Source organism: Protopterus annectens, chromosome 9.part0 (genome assembly GCF_019279795.1).
Source record: "Protopterus annectens isolate FY-2018-M chromosome 9.part0, PAN1.0, whole genome shotgun sequence".
Lineage (NCBI taxonomy): Eukaryota > Metazoa > Chordata > Ceratodontiformes > Protopteridae > Protopterus > Protopterus annectens.
Window position 1 is genome coordinate 284,832,989 of NC_056743.1, and position 17,222 is coordinate 284,850,210.

Below are 17,222 nucleotides of genomic sequence, written 5' to 3' on the forward strand. Positions count from 1 at the left end.
AAGCCTCTTTTTTGAATCAGAAAAATCATGGCTTTCCCAGTGGAAATGCTCCCTTAGAGTATGTAAGGTTTCCCCAAAAGAAAAATCCTCAGGAGGGGAAGCAGAGGGAATAGAGTCCTCTGCATCAGAATCTTCATAAGTAGGTAAAGGCAAATCCAGATCATCAGAATAGTCAGAAAAAACAGAATCCTGATCAGAAGATTCATAATCAACTTCAGTCCTAGGCATCTTAGAAGGGGGGGAGGTTTGGCTACCCTTGATTAGAGTTATTAGATCTTCAGCCATTCGTATCATTTGTTTTTTAGGCATAGAGGCCTGAGCATGTGGCCTGGGCATCAGTTTTTTAGACATGGATCGAGATTTGGCCTAAGTAATGAAGGAGGCATCGATTTAATAAGCAAGTCCATAGACCTGAATACACCCTCAGAAGCCGGTGCCTCCACAGCGGCTCCGGAACCAAGGTAGAGACAACCGCGGGTTCCATAGTTGAAGCATCTCACAGCATACTAGACTTCGAATGGGTCTCAGTACAGGCCTGCGAATCAGAAGTAGTGGGTATCAGGGGCTGCAAAAGCGCCTCACTGAGTACCGGTGAACTGGTGACTGGCTTAGAAGAAGAGTCATCGGCAGTTTTGGACCTCGGCGGCCCGCCTCTGTCTTTATCTTTGCGTTTTTTCAGAATCCCGGTAGTCGGATGGCTAACTGACGACATTTCTGGATAATTAAACCGAGAACTGAAATATTTAGAGGTGAAAATATACCACTGACGGATAGTGCACTAATTAAATAAAGCACAAAACCGACAGCAAGGTACGCCGTGGTCAGTGTCTAGGCAAGGAATACAGTACGAATTAAAATCTTTATGAGGTATTTGCTTTCCACAACTAATGCAATTATTAACTTTTACTGACATCGGTAAGAAGCAAGAAAAAGTTTCACCAGCGGGGTACTTAGCTTTAGTTGAAGACTTCGGTTCTGAAACTCGAAAACAAAAATTTCAGGAGTCGGCCGACCGGCACTTGCGAACTGCTTCTGCTTCGGGCACTGCACGGCAAGAAAGACTGATGTAATGGTATCGGCTGCATGTTTTATATCCCTGATGACCTGACGTCATGGAAGAAGGGACAGCAACCAATGCAGGACCCAATACTTTGTTAATCAGGCCGACTGAGGGCTACCTGCAAGCAGAGAACCCAAATGTAATGACTGCAACAGTGAAACACGAAGAACATCATATTATTTCAGACATCATTTATTTGGACATTGAAAATGTCTTACTCTGGACCCTCAATATTGTGGCTTTGTTACAAGAATGTCCTGCCTCTTTAACGACATTAATTTCTTTGAAAATGAATTGAACCAGTATAAAATGTTCATGCAGTACATACAGTACTCTGACCAACTTCGGGGTAAATCCAAGTAATTCGATGCCCAGCCTCAAATTCTCCACCATTCTAACATGTCTTGCTCTCCTTGAGGCAAGAGGGGACTTTTGAATATGAGTTTTTAGCTACACTTGTAATGGTCCACAGACTGATTTCCTAATACCGATCTATAAACCAATGAACCAAGGAAACCATACTCAGTTATGGAAGACAGCAAAAGATAATCACACTTCTTCCTTGGTGGGTTAACACCACTGCTAATAGTGAAAATTTAGACTCTAAAAAACTGTGATGTAGTATGCATGACAGTATTGTAGACAAGATGAAAGAAGTGATACATCTGTGCTTGTACATATGTGTATTGCAATGGCTGGTACACTATTTAGGGGTACTTCACATCCTTGCACCAACTGAGAGCCAGAATGGGCTCTGGCTACCATGTGACACTAAAATGGATTAAGCAATTTATTGGAGAATTAATGAATTTTAAGAATGCTTATGTTAGGTTCCATTAAAGCACACCAGAAAGATGTTAAGGGATTTCTGACAAACACTAAACATTTTGCAGCAAATTCCGGAAATAATTACATAATCACAAACACACATTTGTTCAAAATGGTGTTTTATACAGATGAGGTGGTAGGTGCACTACACCATCATGGGGGAGGATGTACACCCCAGTCACACTTCCAAACACTTATTCAGCAATGAGATCAGCATTACAGAAAATACAAATGCTTATCTCACCCCTCCAAAAGAAGTATCTGTATTTTTGTTTGGGGACTTCTGTATGGGAACAATGCACTTTCAAAACTTTGTAAAAAATTATTTGAATCAAACATGTTGAAGACAAAAGAACAGCTAAGAGTTTTAAGTGCTCTGATACATAACAGAGAACAGGTGGACTTCTCTATATACCAACATACATACATAGCACCTTGTGATCATCTGCTGCCTTATCTCTTCGACCCTGTTCATTGTAATGTCCCTCAGGATTCCTTTAAGGACAAAACCCTAAAGGAGACCACAAAAGCAGAGAAGACTAAAAGGAGAGTAAAATATATTGCATCATATACAGGTCTGTTGCACAGTACTTTATCCACAATTGTTTTGGTCTAATCTAATTTTTTCAGTAGGTTGGCATATATGCAGGTCTCCCGATTCTATAGGATATTTCCAGAGAGCCAATCCCTTTCTATTCTTTACCACCAGTGATATACAACTGCCGTTAGTTGTTTCACTCTTCTCTTTCAAGCAGAAGTCAGATAATCTAAATTAATCTCCAAATCCTCCACAGTGGCCCCGCAAATGGAAACAGCATCAGTGACTTATAGGGAACAGACTCTGTAAAAACATATGTATGAAGTTTCCAAAATATTTATTTTTAAATGAAAAAAGATGAAAAAAAGTCACTGCTGTAATGGATTGCAGGTTTCATCAAATTATTTCATATGTGTCTATATATATATATATATATATATATATATATATATATATATATATATACACACACACACACACACACACACACATATATACATATATATGTATACATATATATATATATATATATATATATATATATATATATATATGTGTGTGTGCGTGAGTGTGTGTGTGCATGTATATATATATATATATATATATATATATATATATATATATATATATATATGTGTGTGTGTGTGTGTGTTTACATATATATATATATATATATATATATATATATATATATATATATATAATATATACAATATATATGCGTGTGTATGTGCATATATATACACACACACACCCACACATATATATATATATATATATATACTTCTATTCACCAACATCCCATTTCACTGAAACCCATTTCACTGACAGCTCATTTCACTGACAAACTTTCAGGGGGGGGCTTCCCCACACACACCCCAAAATGGGGCTGTCCCCCCCCCCCCCCTATATATATACAATTACAACGCACAACAGTACAGGGGAGGGGGGGGGGGTTTTTTGCCCCTTACTTTGTTGTTAGAAATGAGGCTGTCAGTGAAATGGGTTTCAGTGAAATGGGATGTTGGGAGAAGTATAGAGAATATATATATATATATATACATACACGCACACACACACACACACACACACATATCTATATATATATATATATATATATATATATATATATATATATATATATATATATATATATATATATATGGGTCTACTTCACGTGACCTAAAACTCATTTGACTGATACCCATTTGACCGACACCCAATTGACCTAAATTTCATTTCAATGACAACTCATTTGACTGAGTCCCACTTAACCAACATTTAAGACATGGACTTGTTGTGGGTTTTCCTTCACCTGTGATTTGCTTGTGATAAAAAGAATTACTGTAGCTTACAGTGCTGACTGTTAGAATTCCGAGAGTCATGTAGGAAGTAGTGTTGTAGTGTTTCTAAATGTGGGTTTGCCTTTTTATGGGAAGTATCTAAACTAATTTGGTGAATGTTTTGTGCATTCCCAGCAGTAGTGGCAGCGTGTAGAATACTGTAAGGCAAGTTAAAGGTATATGCCCTTTTCCCCAAGGTAGTGCGATCCTGGAGTTAGTATATATAATGGGGGGGGGGCACAGCTCTCCACACTGGGGAGTGGGGGGTGTAGTCCCCCATCAAGTTTGGTTGTACATTGTCCCGTTTCTGTTAAGAGTGTAAGTAAGTAGTTTTTAAGTTCTGGAAAGGGTTAGTTATTGGTGTTCTATGTGTGCTTGTCCACGGTTTAAGATTTAGTATGTTGAAATTCAGCATTGTAAGCTGTCGGTGAAATGGGAGTCAAACGAGTTGTCATTCAAATGAAATTTAGGTCAAATGGGTTTCAGTCAAATGGATGTAAGTCAAATGAGTTTTAGGTCAAGTGAAGTAGACCCATAAATAAATATATATATATATATATATATATATATATATATATATATATATATATATACACACATATACATATATATATATATATATATATATATATATATATATGTGTGTGTGTATGTATATATATATATATATATATATATATATATATGTGTATGTATATATATATATATATATATATATATATATATATATATATTACATATACACATACAAAACAGAGTGAAATATATGTGCCTTGTTTTCAGCAAATGAGGAAACCCTATTTTAAGCAAGCATACCTTTAAAATGAAAATGGGTGTAGCTTTAATATTAGGTTGATGCAAGTACAGTCTGACATTTGCTCTTCACAACATTTTTTTAGATGCTAAACAACTGCTGATGAGACTAATACAGCAAATTACATACTTGTAAATCATATAATAAATAAAATGCAAAGGGCTCATACATTTGACTTGTACTGACAATGATTATGTAAATAAAAGAATCACAGAACGCACTTACTCGCACTCTGATGACATTGATTTCTACAGCCAGTAGCATTCCATACAACATGGCAAGCAGTCCTGTTATACAAAACCGTAGCTGGCTTAGTCCAATACCATGTTCACAGAACTTGGCAAATTTTATGGTTTTCGTTATGAATGCCAAACTCCAGTATATCAGCAAAGCTGCAAAGAATAAGACAATATACATTAAAACTGACAAGGCAGAATATCTATAAAACAGTTGTAGAAACAAAGCCACCCATAATATTTAGAAATTATGAACTTTGCTCTTTGCTTTCCTAGATGAAAACATAATAGTGCATATTGTACGTAACAAGATTAACAATTACATATTGTCAGTCATGATCATTCTGAGTCACTGTCACTTTGCATTACTTATATATTCATATGACAGATTACAGCTAATATGAATGAGTGAATTGACTCACTCTTAGTCACAGTCAGACTACTGAATATTTATTTATTCTTGTCATTCTCTAAGTAAATGTTTGACATTTATGCTGTTTTAAAATATGTGGCAGTTTGGATTATGGACATGTAATTCAGGAAATGAAGGTTCAAAAGGGGTATGTTTTGCTGTACTGGATTAAATCAATGCAGGTTCATTAATGAATGTAATCCAGGAAGCATTGGACTGGTCACAGGGTAGCAGTATGTGTAAAATATTAGGCAGGAATACATAAGAGGACATAGTAAGTGAAGTCCACCAGAAGAAAGGATGTTGATGAAGGTAGTACTACATTAGATCAGTAGTGAGGCTGCCCTCCCTGAATGCCTTTCTAAGAGACGCTGCAGAAACTCTGGAAGGAAAAGCATGCCTGCTGCTGAGGGAACAAAATTCTGCATGAGCTGAAAATAAAATAGTAATAGTACCGAAAATTAGGGAAAAGGGAAAAGGCCATAACAGTATTTAAACCTGCTGATCGAAAAGTAAACAAATAATGTGGGTGAATAGCAATGAAAGCTGGAAAAATACTGGAATGTACTGCTTGTGGTGCCATGTGTGGAAAAAAGGAAGTAGCGTCACTTTATACAAGCAGAAGGCAAAGCCCATAGCACTACTATATTTAGTATACAGAAAAATTGGCAAGAGAGAACTGGTGATATCCCCCTCCCCATTGTGACACGGAACTGCAGGGAATGTGTATTATCAGCACTCAAATACGCCACCAAAGTGCACCTCACTGTAGGAGTAATATTAAAATCTGAACCATCATACCTTCTAACATTTGTCTTGTCCAAAATCCTTGCAGCAATGGGAGGAGAGGCACTGCATACTTGGTAGTGTAATTTTGCTTTATAAAGGAACACTGACTTCGACAACATAGAACCAATCACAAAATGCTTAGCAGTTTTATTAAATTACCAACAATTTAATCAGGATAGTAAGATACATTACATTGGACCATTTCCTGAGAATATTCTCTTAATAAATAATGATTTGTATTATTAATTATCAAGAATATTAACAAATACATATATAAATAAATATATAGCTATGCCTCATTATTTGTGAATTTGGAGGTGTGATAATTAATAGAGTTACATCCATTTAAGAGCATCCAGGGGTAAGTGGGGATTATTTGATCATGACATAATTCAATAGGCTGTCATGTAATTTCCTTTTAATGTAACTACATCATATTTTAAGGTAACTGGATGTTTTGTCATTGGGGAAGTACTGATCAATGCCTGATATAGTGGGTAAGGCACAGGGTCATTTTTTGCTCTATATTCACCATTACAGTATACATAACATGGTTATGGTTGCTGTTTGTCTTAGACTTTATGCAAGAAGTGCTAGGTTCAAGCCTGGGTTAGTGGTTCATTCCTCCTTTGCAAGGATGTCCATTCTTGTTCTGTAATTCTTGTTCATTTCACACACACACACACACACACACACACACACACACACACACATCCCTACCTTCCCAGATGTTACTATAGTAGGGATCACTGAAAGACAGAGAGGGATAGGGAGAAAGGGACAGTATCATGGCACAGTTCAGAGGTTAATAATCATTTTTTTCTGCCTGACTGTAATCAAGTTTACACGGCCAGTTAGATCCTTGCACAACACAAAACATTGCCCGTATTTGCTAAGGGGCTGCTTTGCTTGCCTGGGATGTAGCAGATACTTATACATCTCATGTTTTGGTATAGTTTAAGGGTTGGGGTCATCAAGCAACAGCTGTATAGTAGACTTTGTATTCCAATGTATGCTAGTGTACACTTACAACAGTATATTTCACCATTAGGGGTGCCATGGCTGATCCTGGGCCCCTTGATGTGCCCCTGTTTTTGCTTAGTACAGGTTCCTTAACCGATGTGCACTTTTCATGTTTTATGTTGTTTCTAATACTCTTTTATATGTGTACATGCATGTTATTTACATTGGTGTGTGTAAAGGTATGCTTCAATATTTGTAGCTATATTCTGTGCATACAGAGATTTATGCTTATATAAAATTAATACAGTTTAGTTAAATCCACTTAGGCAGATGTATGATCATCGTATGAACATGAATTACAAATTTAAGCATAGGAACAGTAACAAATCCAGGCTGGTAGCAGCTATTTTGCCTGTTCAGACTTGGCTCCTTCTTTTCACTGTTAGACAACCACTATCATCTACTATAACAGCTAATTAATTAAGTAAATAAGACCTGACGTAGAGATTGGATATGTTTTACATGGTCTAGTGATAAGGTTCTGTTTTTCCTCACAGGTTGGTCTCAGGGGTGGGAATCAGCTACTCTTTAATTCTGTTTCTTCTTTGTATGAGGACAGAGGCTTTTGGCACATTTGATGGAATGGTTTGATCTAAACATCTGTTTTGTTAAGATAGGTCAAGGGGAGTTAAGCAATTTCTTAGTATCACTCACAAACTGATTTATCTTTCTAAGAACGTGATGTCAGCATGGAGAAGAGGGAACAATAAGTGACACCATCAGATTTTGAAGAGCACCCTTTGTGCTGCAAAATGGTGATAAGGCAGTGGTTTTCTATTCAGAATGGGTAGGTTCATGGGTGTGTACTAGGCTACTGTCTCTGGAATCTTTACAGGCCTAGCCTATAGAAGTGCCCTGGTACTGTGCTGCCCGACATTAGTTCCCAGTGCTTCTATCAAGTAGAGCCACTGCAGTGATCCCCAGGGTGAACTTTCTATTTCCCATCCACTCATCAAAATTTCTTTTGAAAAGGGCCAGTGAGGTGCTCTGCTTGACATGTATGGGAAGCCTATTACAGAGCATGGGCAGTCTCTGGGTTATGAATCTTTCCCTCCAGCATGTTCTGTTGATTGTGGTAATAAGACTGAGGTCTCTGGAGCATGTTGTGTGGAGAGATCGGGATTTCTATAGATGTAACATTTCTAACAGAGCTGGGTCAGACATGGCTTTGTAAGTCAAGCAGAGATCGCCTCTTAGTAGACGATATGAGATAGAGAATAGCTGGAGTTTTTTGAGTCTGTCCATGTAGGACATGTGTTTAGGGCCTAGGATCCTCTTCGTGAGGTACTTTTCTGGCCTCTCCAGCTGTTGCAGGTGTCTAGTGAGGTACATGTCAAATGGGGCATTATACTCTATGACTGGTCTAATGAGGGAAGAGTAGAGAGTTTTTCCTGGATGCAAAACCCTTGCTAATGGGATTTGCCACATAGAAAGACTTTCTGACCACAGTGTCAATGTGGTGGTCAATGGAAAGGTTGCTGTCAACCTGTGTCCCCAGATGTCTTATAATGCCTTCAGTGTTCAGTGGGCTCCCATCGATGTGGTAATTAGTGGGAACCGAGTTTTTCCCAAAGGGGATGATGACTCATTTTTTGGTATTAAGCTTAAGGCCATGGTTTCGACACCAGTCATTGGTCTCAGTGAGGCCTTTCTGTAGGATGTCTGCATCACTTGGGGAGTTAATAATGGTTCCCAGCTTGCAGTCATCTGCGAACTTGGTCAGCCAGAGTCCCTCCGTGTTGGCCTGGACATTTGAGAAGTAGATGCCAAACAGGAAAGGACCCCAGACCGATCCCTGTAGGACTCCACTCATGACTGGTGGGCAGTCTGACTTTGAGTCCACTACTTTCACACTGTGGGTTCTATCTGTGAACCAATTTGCAACCCACCTAACGATACAAGGGTTTGGTGAGTTCATCAATAATTCCTGAGTGAAGAATGGTATCAAAGGCCTTGGCCAGATCGAGGAAGACTGTATGAACTGCCTTACCTTCATCCACAGCTCTGGTGACTGACTCAAAGAAGTCAACCAGGTTGAGTAGGCATGAGCTACCTTTCACAAAACCAAATTGCGTGGGATCTAGAGTTTGAGGATTCCCTATATCCTTGTTAATTAGATCCATGATGATGCGCCCCATAGCCTTACATATCAGACTCATCAGGCTAATGGGGGCGATAATTTACAGGGTCTGTAGTCACTCCTCCTTTATGGAGAGGGATGACTGTAGCAGTGCGCCATTCAGTAGGGACAAAGCCTGAGGTGAGGCTGTGAGTGAACAGGGTACCCAGATGTGGTACAAGTTCACTTTGTAATTCATGTAGAACACATCCAGGGATATTGTTGGGTCCCACGGAAGCTGTATTCTTGGCCTTAGACAATGCAGCTTTAACCTGTGCTGCAGTAATGCTGGATGCCTGGCATTCTTCGGTATTGAGATTGATCCTTGGGGGGGGGGGGGGGGGTTAAAGTTGGCACTGAATATTGGTACATTTCAATGTGGTTGGTATCCAGGTAATTAGTCAACTTACCATAATACCAGATAGGTGTGGTAATAGGCTGATGCTACTAGGTAGTGGTCAGTGGGTAATGGGATGATACTGTTATGCCTTAATTAACAGTAATTTCACTAATTTTAAAGGAGTTTAACTGGCTCTTTCAGGAAATGATTTGCCAGCTTTGCTCCTTCTCCTAGTCAACCAGCAAGGGGGGCTCATTTAGAGGTGTCTTTATAATAAGACCTCCCACGATTCACACTGGTTTTCTCACACATTAAGAAGGTGGATGCATATCACTTCTGTTTTTCCAAGAAGTGATAAGGGTCAACAGTAGCAAGCAATAGTTGAGGATACAATATGCACTAATTGGCATAGTCATGTAGCTCAGCTGGCAACCCCATACCCTTGCCTGGCATAGCATTTGTGCAGGCTTTTGGTAACATGTGTGGTGACCGGACATGTTTTCTTAGTCGTGTAGGGGAACAACAGTTTAACAGTACATAGCGACGGCAGGGAGTGTTAAGTATATAGCCATGCCAGGGAGTATCAAGACGGGTACTCTTGGTTCTATAACAAGGAGGGTGCTTATCTTCATTATTTCTTTGTGTTGGGAAGATGGAAAGATGACATCAGACAAAGATGTTACTGAATATCACTTTCTATACAAGGCTCACTATTACTCAGATCTTTGATACTGTAAGTTGAATGAGGTTGTTCAAGTGTTTGCTGTACAGGAGTTCTCTGTCCAAGCAAGGGTAAGGGCGAGTAGTACCAGGAAGATTAACCTGCCTGTGTTGTCAGACTTGTGAAGTTCTTAAGATTTAGAGCTCAGTCCGCTCTATTAGTGCTTATTCATTTTGGACTTATCAATGAGGATAGTGGCTGGCACTGATGACATTTAGTCAGTGCTTTAAGTATTAAAGGATCAGCTGCTTTATAGGTCATACATAGAGTCCTGCACTCACTGGTTATATACCTTCCTAAACAGTGTTTAGGAGTTGGAGTATTAGAGGTTTGGACCAGGGTTTGAATTAACATAAAGGTTTGCCTGAACTGTTATTTATTCTGTGCTGAGCTACTGGAGTTCATAGATTAATTTTTAACATGCCTACATTGGACTGGTTCTCATTTAAGTGTCAGGTTATTTTTTTTAGTTGAATCTAAGTTTACCCTAGACAGGGCTATCATGGTTCATCAGATATTGGTAGCACTCCTTATGTAAGATTTTGAGACTGCTATTTAGGCAGCATTAACTGCCCCCTCTCAATTTTGAACCTTTCTTGTAGCAAGGTCACACTTTTACTCAATTTTTTATCTCATTTGTGGTATCTCAAAATAATCATTATTTATATTTAGTTTGTTTTGGCAGGCACTACTATCTGAACCAAAGGTTTTATAGACTGCAGTCACCTGTGCTTGTCAGGCAAGAGTTATTTGCTTGGGAGGTTCACATGGGGTAGTGTGTAAGAGAATTTGCAGACAATTATTTATACTGATGACTCCCTGTAATATTTCCCCTGGAGACTTAAGCATTTCCTTGGGTTCCATTTCACTTTACCTCACATTCTTGTGTTTTAGCCCATTCATGTTTGTGTTGGGCTGAAAGAATAATGCTGTTTCAGCAGTATTGTAGACATTCTCCTGATCGGGTTTTTGTGCAAATCTTTCAGTCCAGGTAAGTATTCATGTACCAACTTAAGCCCAGGTAGGCAAGTTTCACTCCTTTATAAATTACTTGGGAAAATACTTTCGCATTAGCACAAGTACATGTCAGTGGCTAGGATTTTAGCTAGTTTGTCCTTGCATGAGACACATACCAGCAATCACTGCCCTGTTTGTCCAGCATTCCTTATCAGGAGATGAGTGATGCACTGTTATACCCTATTTTTAGCCTGCACATTAGTAATTATGGGGAGATAAGGCCAGCGTCTAGTGTGAGGGATTCTCTTCAAGCTCAGTTTTAGGCCACAAATGAGGATTCTTTTGGCTGGATGCAATACATTTTCTTGACAGCGGGTGGATTGTCAGGTACAGGTAGTATGAGTTACTGATTAGCACCACTTTAACTATATGCATATAGGTATGTGTATATACGGTTACATGTTAAATGATCGAGTGATTATAACATCAAACCTTGGAACATCAAGACCATAACATCGGATATACAGATAAGTGAAAACACAGAACATCATACTGCAGAACATCAACAAACACTATCAGAATAGCGAAAACACACCCGGAACCACCACATAACCAAGACGCATTCCCATTGCATTTTGTTATTAACTTTTATTTACAGCACCAGTACCATTTTATACCTGCGGTCCTTTCCAAGTTATAGACATAGCCATCTACCAGGAGCACATCCTTGCCCTTTTGCGACTTCGTAACCGGGTATAGGTTGCAAATCACTCCAGGAACGAAAGTTGCACCCTCCGCCATGCTATTCTTTTGTTGTGATGTACGTGTTAAAGGTGTATTAGCACTTAAATACACTTTCCGGATCTCAACTTTGTAGCCATTGTATTCCCTTCCAGTCATCTTTCACAGTATTGTGTTGTCGATGTTCTGCAGTTCGATGTTCTGTGTTTTCACTTATCTGTGTATCTGATGTTATGGTCTCGATGTTCCAAGGTTTGACATTATAATCACTTGATCATTTAACATGTAACCGTATATATATATATATATATATATATATATATATATATATATATATATATATACACACACACACACACACACACACACACACACACACACACACACATATATATATAAATAATATAATATTCACACATGTGTATATACATGTGTGACTAGATAGATATAGATATGTATAGTTATAGGTATGAGCATTTATATATTCCATTACTGTGGGATTTGTTTTGACTACTACTGGTTGTCACAGCCAGGAAAGGGAAGGGGGGCTGCACAAAGTGTAGCCTGGTGGACAGATGCTATGCACCTCTCCCCCTATTTTCATTCCGTGAATTTCTTTCCTGTACAAAATTTCAAAGGGTGATGCAGTGAGCTGGCAAGATACTGCACTTGATAGCTGAGCGCGCTTATGCAAAAGAGGGCATGAAGCATGTGTCCTTGGTAGGGACTGGTCATGCTGGCCAGTCTGAGAGCTGCTTGGCAGACTGAGGTCTTGGAGTGATTAACTATTGGTTCTTATGATGGTTCTCTTGTGTCTGTAACCCAATAAGGAGTAGTCAGGCTAACCAGAGTAAGTGGTAGTTATTTTCTGTCTGACATATTGAGATCTTGGAGTGATTAATAACTGTTTTTGGGTATGCCAACAAATAAGGATTGGTGAGGATTATTTTTTTCTGTCCTTAGACACCTGTTGTAATACCACCTTTGAACTCTAGGTGTCAGTCTACCCAGGGCTAATCCTTACCCTCCTTCCATTCGTACTAGCTTAGCTCTTTACACTACTCTTTCCTATTTTTATCCTCCCTTGCCCTGTTCCCCAACTATTCCCTAAACTCCCACTCTCTGCCCCTAACCTGCACTCCTCTCACTTTCTACCCTTAGCAGACTAGTAAGGTATATATTTTTCCTCTTCTTTGCCTTTGTCTTGACCTTTACCTGCTCAACTGGACGCTACTCACCTGCTTACCTTCTCTAACTGGGCTGCTCTGCTCACTGATTGTTTCTCTCTCTACTTGCTGTTTCCTGCTCCGTTCACCCTCTGGACTCCTCCCTCTCCCCTACCTACCCCAATTCCCTCCCACCCCCAGTGCTGTTACACTTATACCTAACAAGTTACACCCACTTTCCTACCTACCCAATCAGCCTCAGCATATAATTCTCAACTCCTCCCCTTCTTGCTCTTCTCTACTCCACCTCTTTTACTACAACTATACCTCTTGACTTCGCTTACTCCTTACCTACTTCTACACATAATCAGTATCTATAATCACTTATTTTACACCTATTTATTTATCTTCTACTCCCCTCTCCCTTTTTCTGACTATCTTTCTAAAAGCTTAACCTATATCTTTCCCTAGTTTTGATCCACACTTTCAGCTTCCTATCTCCTGTATATAACCTCTCTATTCCACTCCCCTAATGGCCCATTCTCTCAAACCTTCCCTGAAAAACTTTCTTGTCTCCTCTTCCTTATTTCTCCTTCTATCCTTAACCCACTCTCTCACTGCATACGAACACTAAACTTTAAAGCTCAATGTGACCTATCTACAAACACTCCCCATCACAGAACCCCTCAGCCTTTCTCATAGCAACATTACCTCTACTTCAGCCTATTTGCTTCCCAAGTTCCATAGGAACACCCATGTTTCTTACCTCCCCAATAAGCTATCCCCACCCAAGTACTATAAATGCTTAAAGATTTCATCCATTCAAACCATAAACATTTTAACAGGTGGAGATATTCATCCCAATCCTGGTCCACCCTTACCAAATACCAATCTACAGAATCCATCATTTAATAATGCTACCTCTTCTTTCATAATTCAGAACTCTCTCAGTATAGCACATCTTAACATTCGTAGCATTAACAACAAAGTTAGTCAACTGCATGCTCTCCTTCAGGTTTATCCATTTGATATCCTATGCCTTACTGAAACTTGGCTAAAACCTTCCACTCATGACCTAGAAATAACCCCTCCTGGATATAATATAGTAAGATATGACCGTACATCAAAAAAGCTATCTTGTTCAAATCTGATCTTCTGGTTTCACTATATGATGTATCACTTCCCTCAAATACCAATGCTGAGACCCTTACTATCAAACTCCAATTGAATAGCTCTAAAGCAATCTATATTATCTGCTCTTACATCCCTCCAGGAAGTAATATTAGCACCCTAGAAAACATTCTCAATAGCCTTTTTACCCACTTACCACAAGAAACAATTGTCCTAGGCGATTTTAATATAGACTGGACCTTATGTAATTCCCCCACCCCTAACACCCATATTAATCTATTTGGTTTCAATCAAATAATAAACTTCCCCACTAGAATCCACAAACCAAGTAGCAAAGAATCTACTCTTGACTGGATCCTTATAAATAGTCACCCAGATACCTATAAGGTAGGATCTCTCCCGACGACATTAGTGATCACATTCTAACCTTTATCACTAAAAAGAAATATAGCCCAAAAGGACAATTTTGTCACCTATCGTTCTAAAAACATTTCCATGCTGAGAACTTTATTAATGAACTAAATGCATGTAACTGGTCATCTCTGAAACTACTTAATCTAGATGAAGCAATCTCTTACTTCAATTCTACTTTCCTTCATATTCTAAATAACCATGCTCCTTTCCTCCTCTAGAATCAGGACAAAAATAGCCACATGGCTCACAAACAGACAAAGAAAAAATGTTTCTCTGAAATAAAATATGGGCAAGATGGAGAACCTCTAAAAGCTCTGTTGATCATCTATACTTTAAGCAACTAAGAAATGCTGTCAAAAGGATGTAATCTCAGACAAAAAACTACTACTCCCACCTGCAACATTCACACTCCAATAATCCTAAAAATTCTGGTCTGGCATTAATAAACTTCTCAAACCAGGACATGCCACAACTCCTTCCCCTGCTCTATTCCTAGTAGTAATCTTGTGCAAATAGCTAATGCCTTTAACAATTACTACATTGAAACTATTCAAACGTTAACTCAAACTCTAGTTCCCATGTCCCCACTCCTACACAACACACTAATAGTCCCTTTCCCTCCCTTCATCTGCAACCTGTTCCCATCTCCTTTATCTGCAAACTCCTTCAAAAACTCAAACCCTGCACTCCCTCTGCTGATTGCCTCCCAACAGAATACCTTCAAATTGGAGCCAAAGCCATAGCATACCCTGTTTCTATCCTGATAAACAGATCCATCTCTGAAGCCTACATCCCCTCTATTTGGAAATTCTCAAATATAATCCCTCTGCACAAAGGAGGTAAATCTACTGAAATCTTCAACTACTGTCCTATTGCTCTACTCTCCCCACTAGCCAAAATTATGGAAAAATGTATTCACCATCAGCTACTCCAGCACCTTCTCCAAAACAACTTGCTTGCTAACTGCCAACATGGATTTAGGCCCTTTCATAGCACTACTTCTGCCCTTTTAACTTTTACTGATTGCATAAACAGGAATCGTAACAATAACTGTCTCTCAGCTGCCCTATTTATTGACCTTTCCAAAGCCTTTGATATGGTCAATCATAACCTACTTATCAATGTGCTAAAGCCCAATCTCTTGACCCACAAGCAATCCTTTGGTTCAAATCTTATCTGGAAAACAGACAACAAGCAGTACTCTGGGATAATAATCTATCCACATACCTCCCAGTAAGCACTGGAGTTCTTCAAGGTTCTATCCTAGGCCCTCTTCTTTTCTCCATCTTTATTAATGATCTCCATACTGTTTTTCCACAATCCACCTGTATACAATACGCTGATGACTCTACTCTTATCTGTACTGCCAAGTCTTCTTCCTCTCTCCACACCCTTACACAAAATGTATTTAACACAGTTGAAAACTGGTTCACACAACACTGCCTTCTTCTTAACCCTAAGAAAACTAAGCTACTACTCTTTACTCCCACCATAAAATCTCCTCAGTTCCACTTCACTATTACCTCTGACAATGGAACCTGCATCTCCCCCGATTCTACTGCCCAACTACTTGGAATAACTATTGACCATAACCTCACCTTCGATGCCCATGTTAATAATATTATAAAAACTGTTAATAAAAAATTAGGCTCCCTGTATAGAATAAAACCCTTCCTTACACCTCTAGCTAAGAAATCCATAGCCCAGACTCACCTTACTTCCACCCTTTTCTATGCTTCTGCCAGTTACACCAATCTATCTAAGCATAATCTCACCAAACTTGAAACTAGCTACAATAACATAACCAGATTTGCCACTGGCTCTCCATACAGAACTCATCACTGCCTTAACCTTAAACAACTCAGATGGTTAGAACTACAAAGTCAACTACAATACAATCAACTTGTGATTGCACAAAAAATCCTGCACCATCCTTCTAATACTCCCATCCTCACTAATCTGATCTCCCCTTATAAAAATCTTTCAACACTACGCTCAGCTAATAAACTTCTTATTGCCTGCAACCCTTCTAATAACAAAGCAGGCGATTCCCTCTTCTCCAATGTTGTGGGTAGAATCTGGAACAAACTTCCGAATACACTCACCTCACTCTCATCCTCTCTAATCTTTAAAAAACACCTTAGAGACCACCTTAAAATACATTGGCTTTGCCCCTGCTCAAAGCCTGATTGAATCTACTTTTCATCTCTCCCCTCCCCTGGTTCTTACTCTCCTGCTTCCTTAACAATTACCCTCCCATATCTTATGAACAACACTATAACACGTTTCCTAATGTTAAATTGTTTTAGTTTTGACTGACTTCACATGAACCCTACTAAAGCATTAAGACTTGTTTAATTTTTTTACTTCTACTCTAATGAAACGTTACATTATTCACAATTTATTTTTTTTCATGTCTTATTTTGTAATGTGAAACTAATCTTTTTTATAATATTTTGAATGTATTAATTTACTTATGTTGGAGCTTTTCTCCTCGGGCCTCTACTGAAAAGGGATATGTATCCAGCTAGACTAGCCAGGTCAACAAATGTAAATAAATAAATAAATAAATAAAATAAATAAATGACCA

General features: G+C 38.8%; 1 protein-coding gene across 5 annotated transcripts in view; it reads right to left on the reverse strand.

Moving 5' to 3' along the window:
- The window catches only part of ABCC8 (ATP binding cassette subfamily C member 8), a 2,552,355-nt gene that overhangs the window by 1,947,766 nt on the left and 587,367 nt on the right, over window positions 1-17,222 (reverse strand). For all 5 annotated transcript variants that reach the window (XM_044082872.1, XM_044082868.1, XM_044082869.1 and 2 more), the window contains exon 6: window positions 4,809-4,975. In XM_044082872.1, the coding sequence (XP_043938807.1) occupies window positions 4,809-4,975 (167 nt within the window). The remainder of the gene's footprint in view (window positions 1-4,808; window positions 4,976-17,222) is intronic.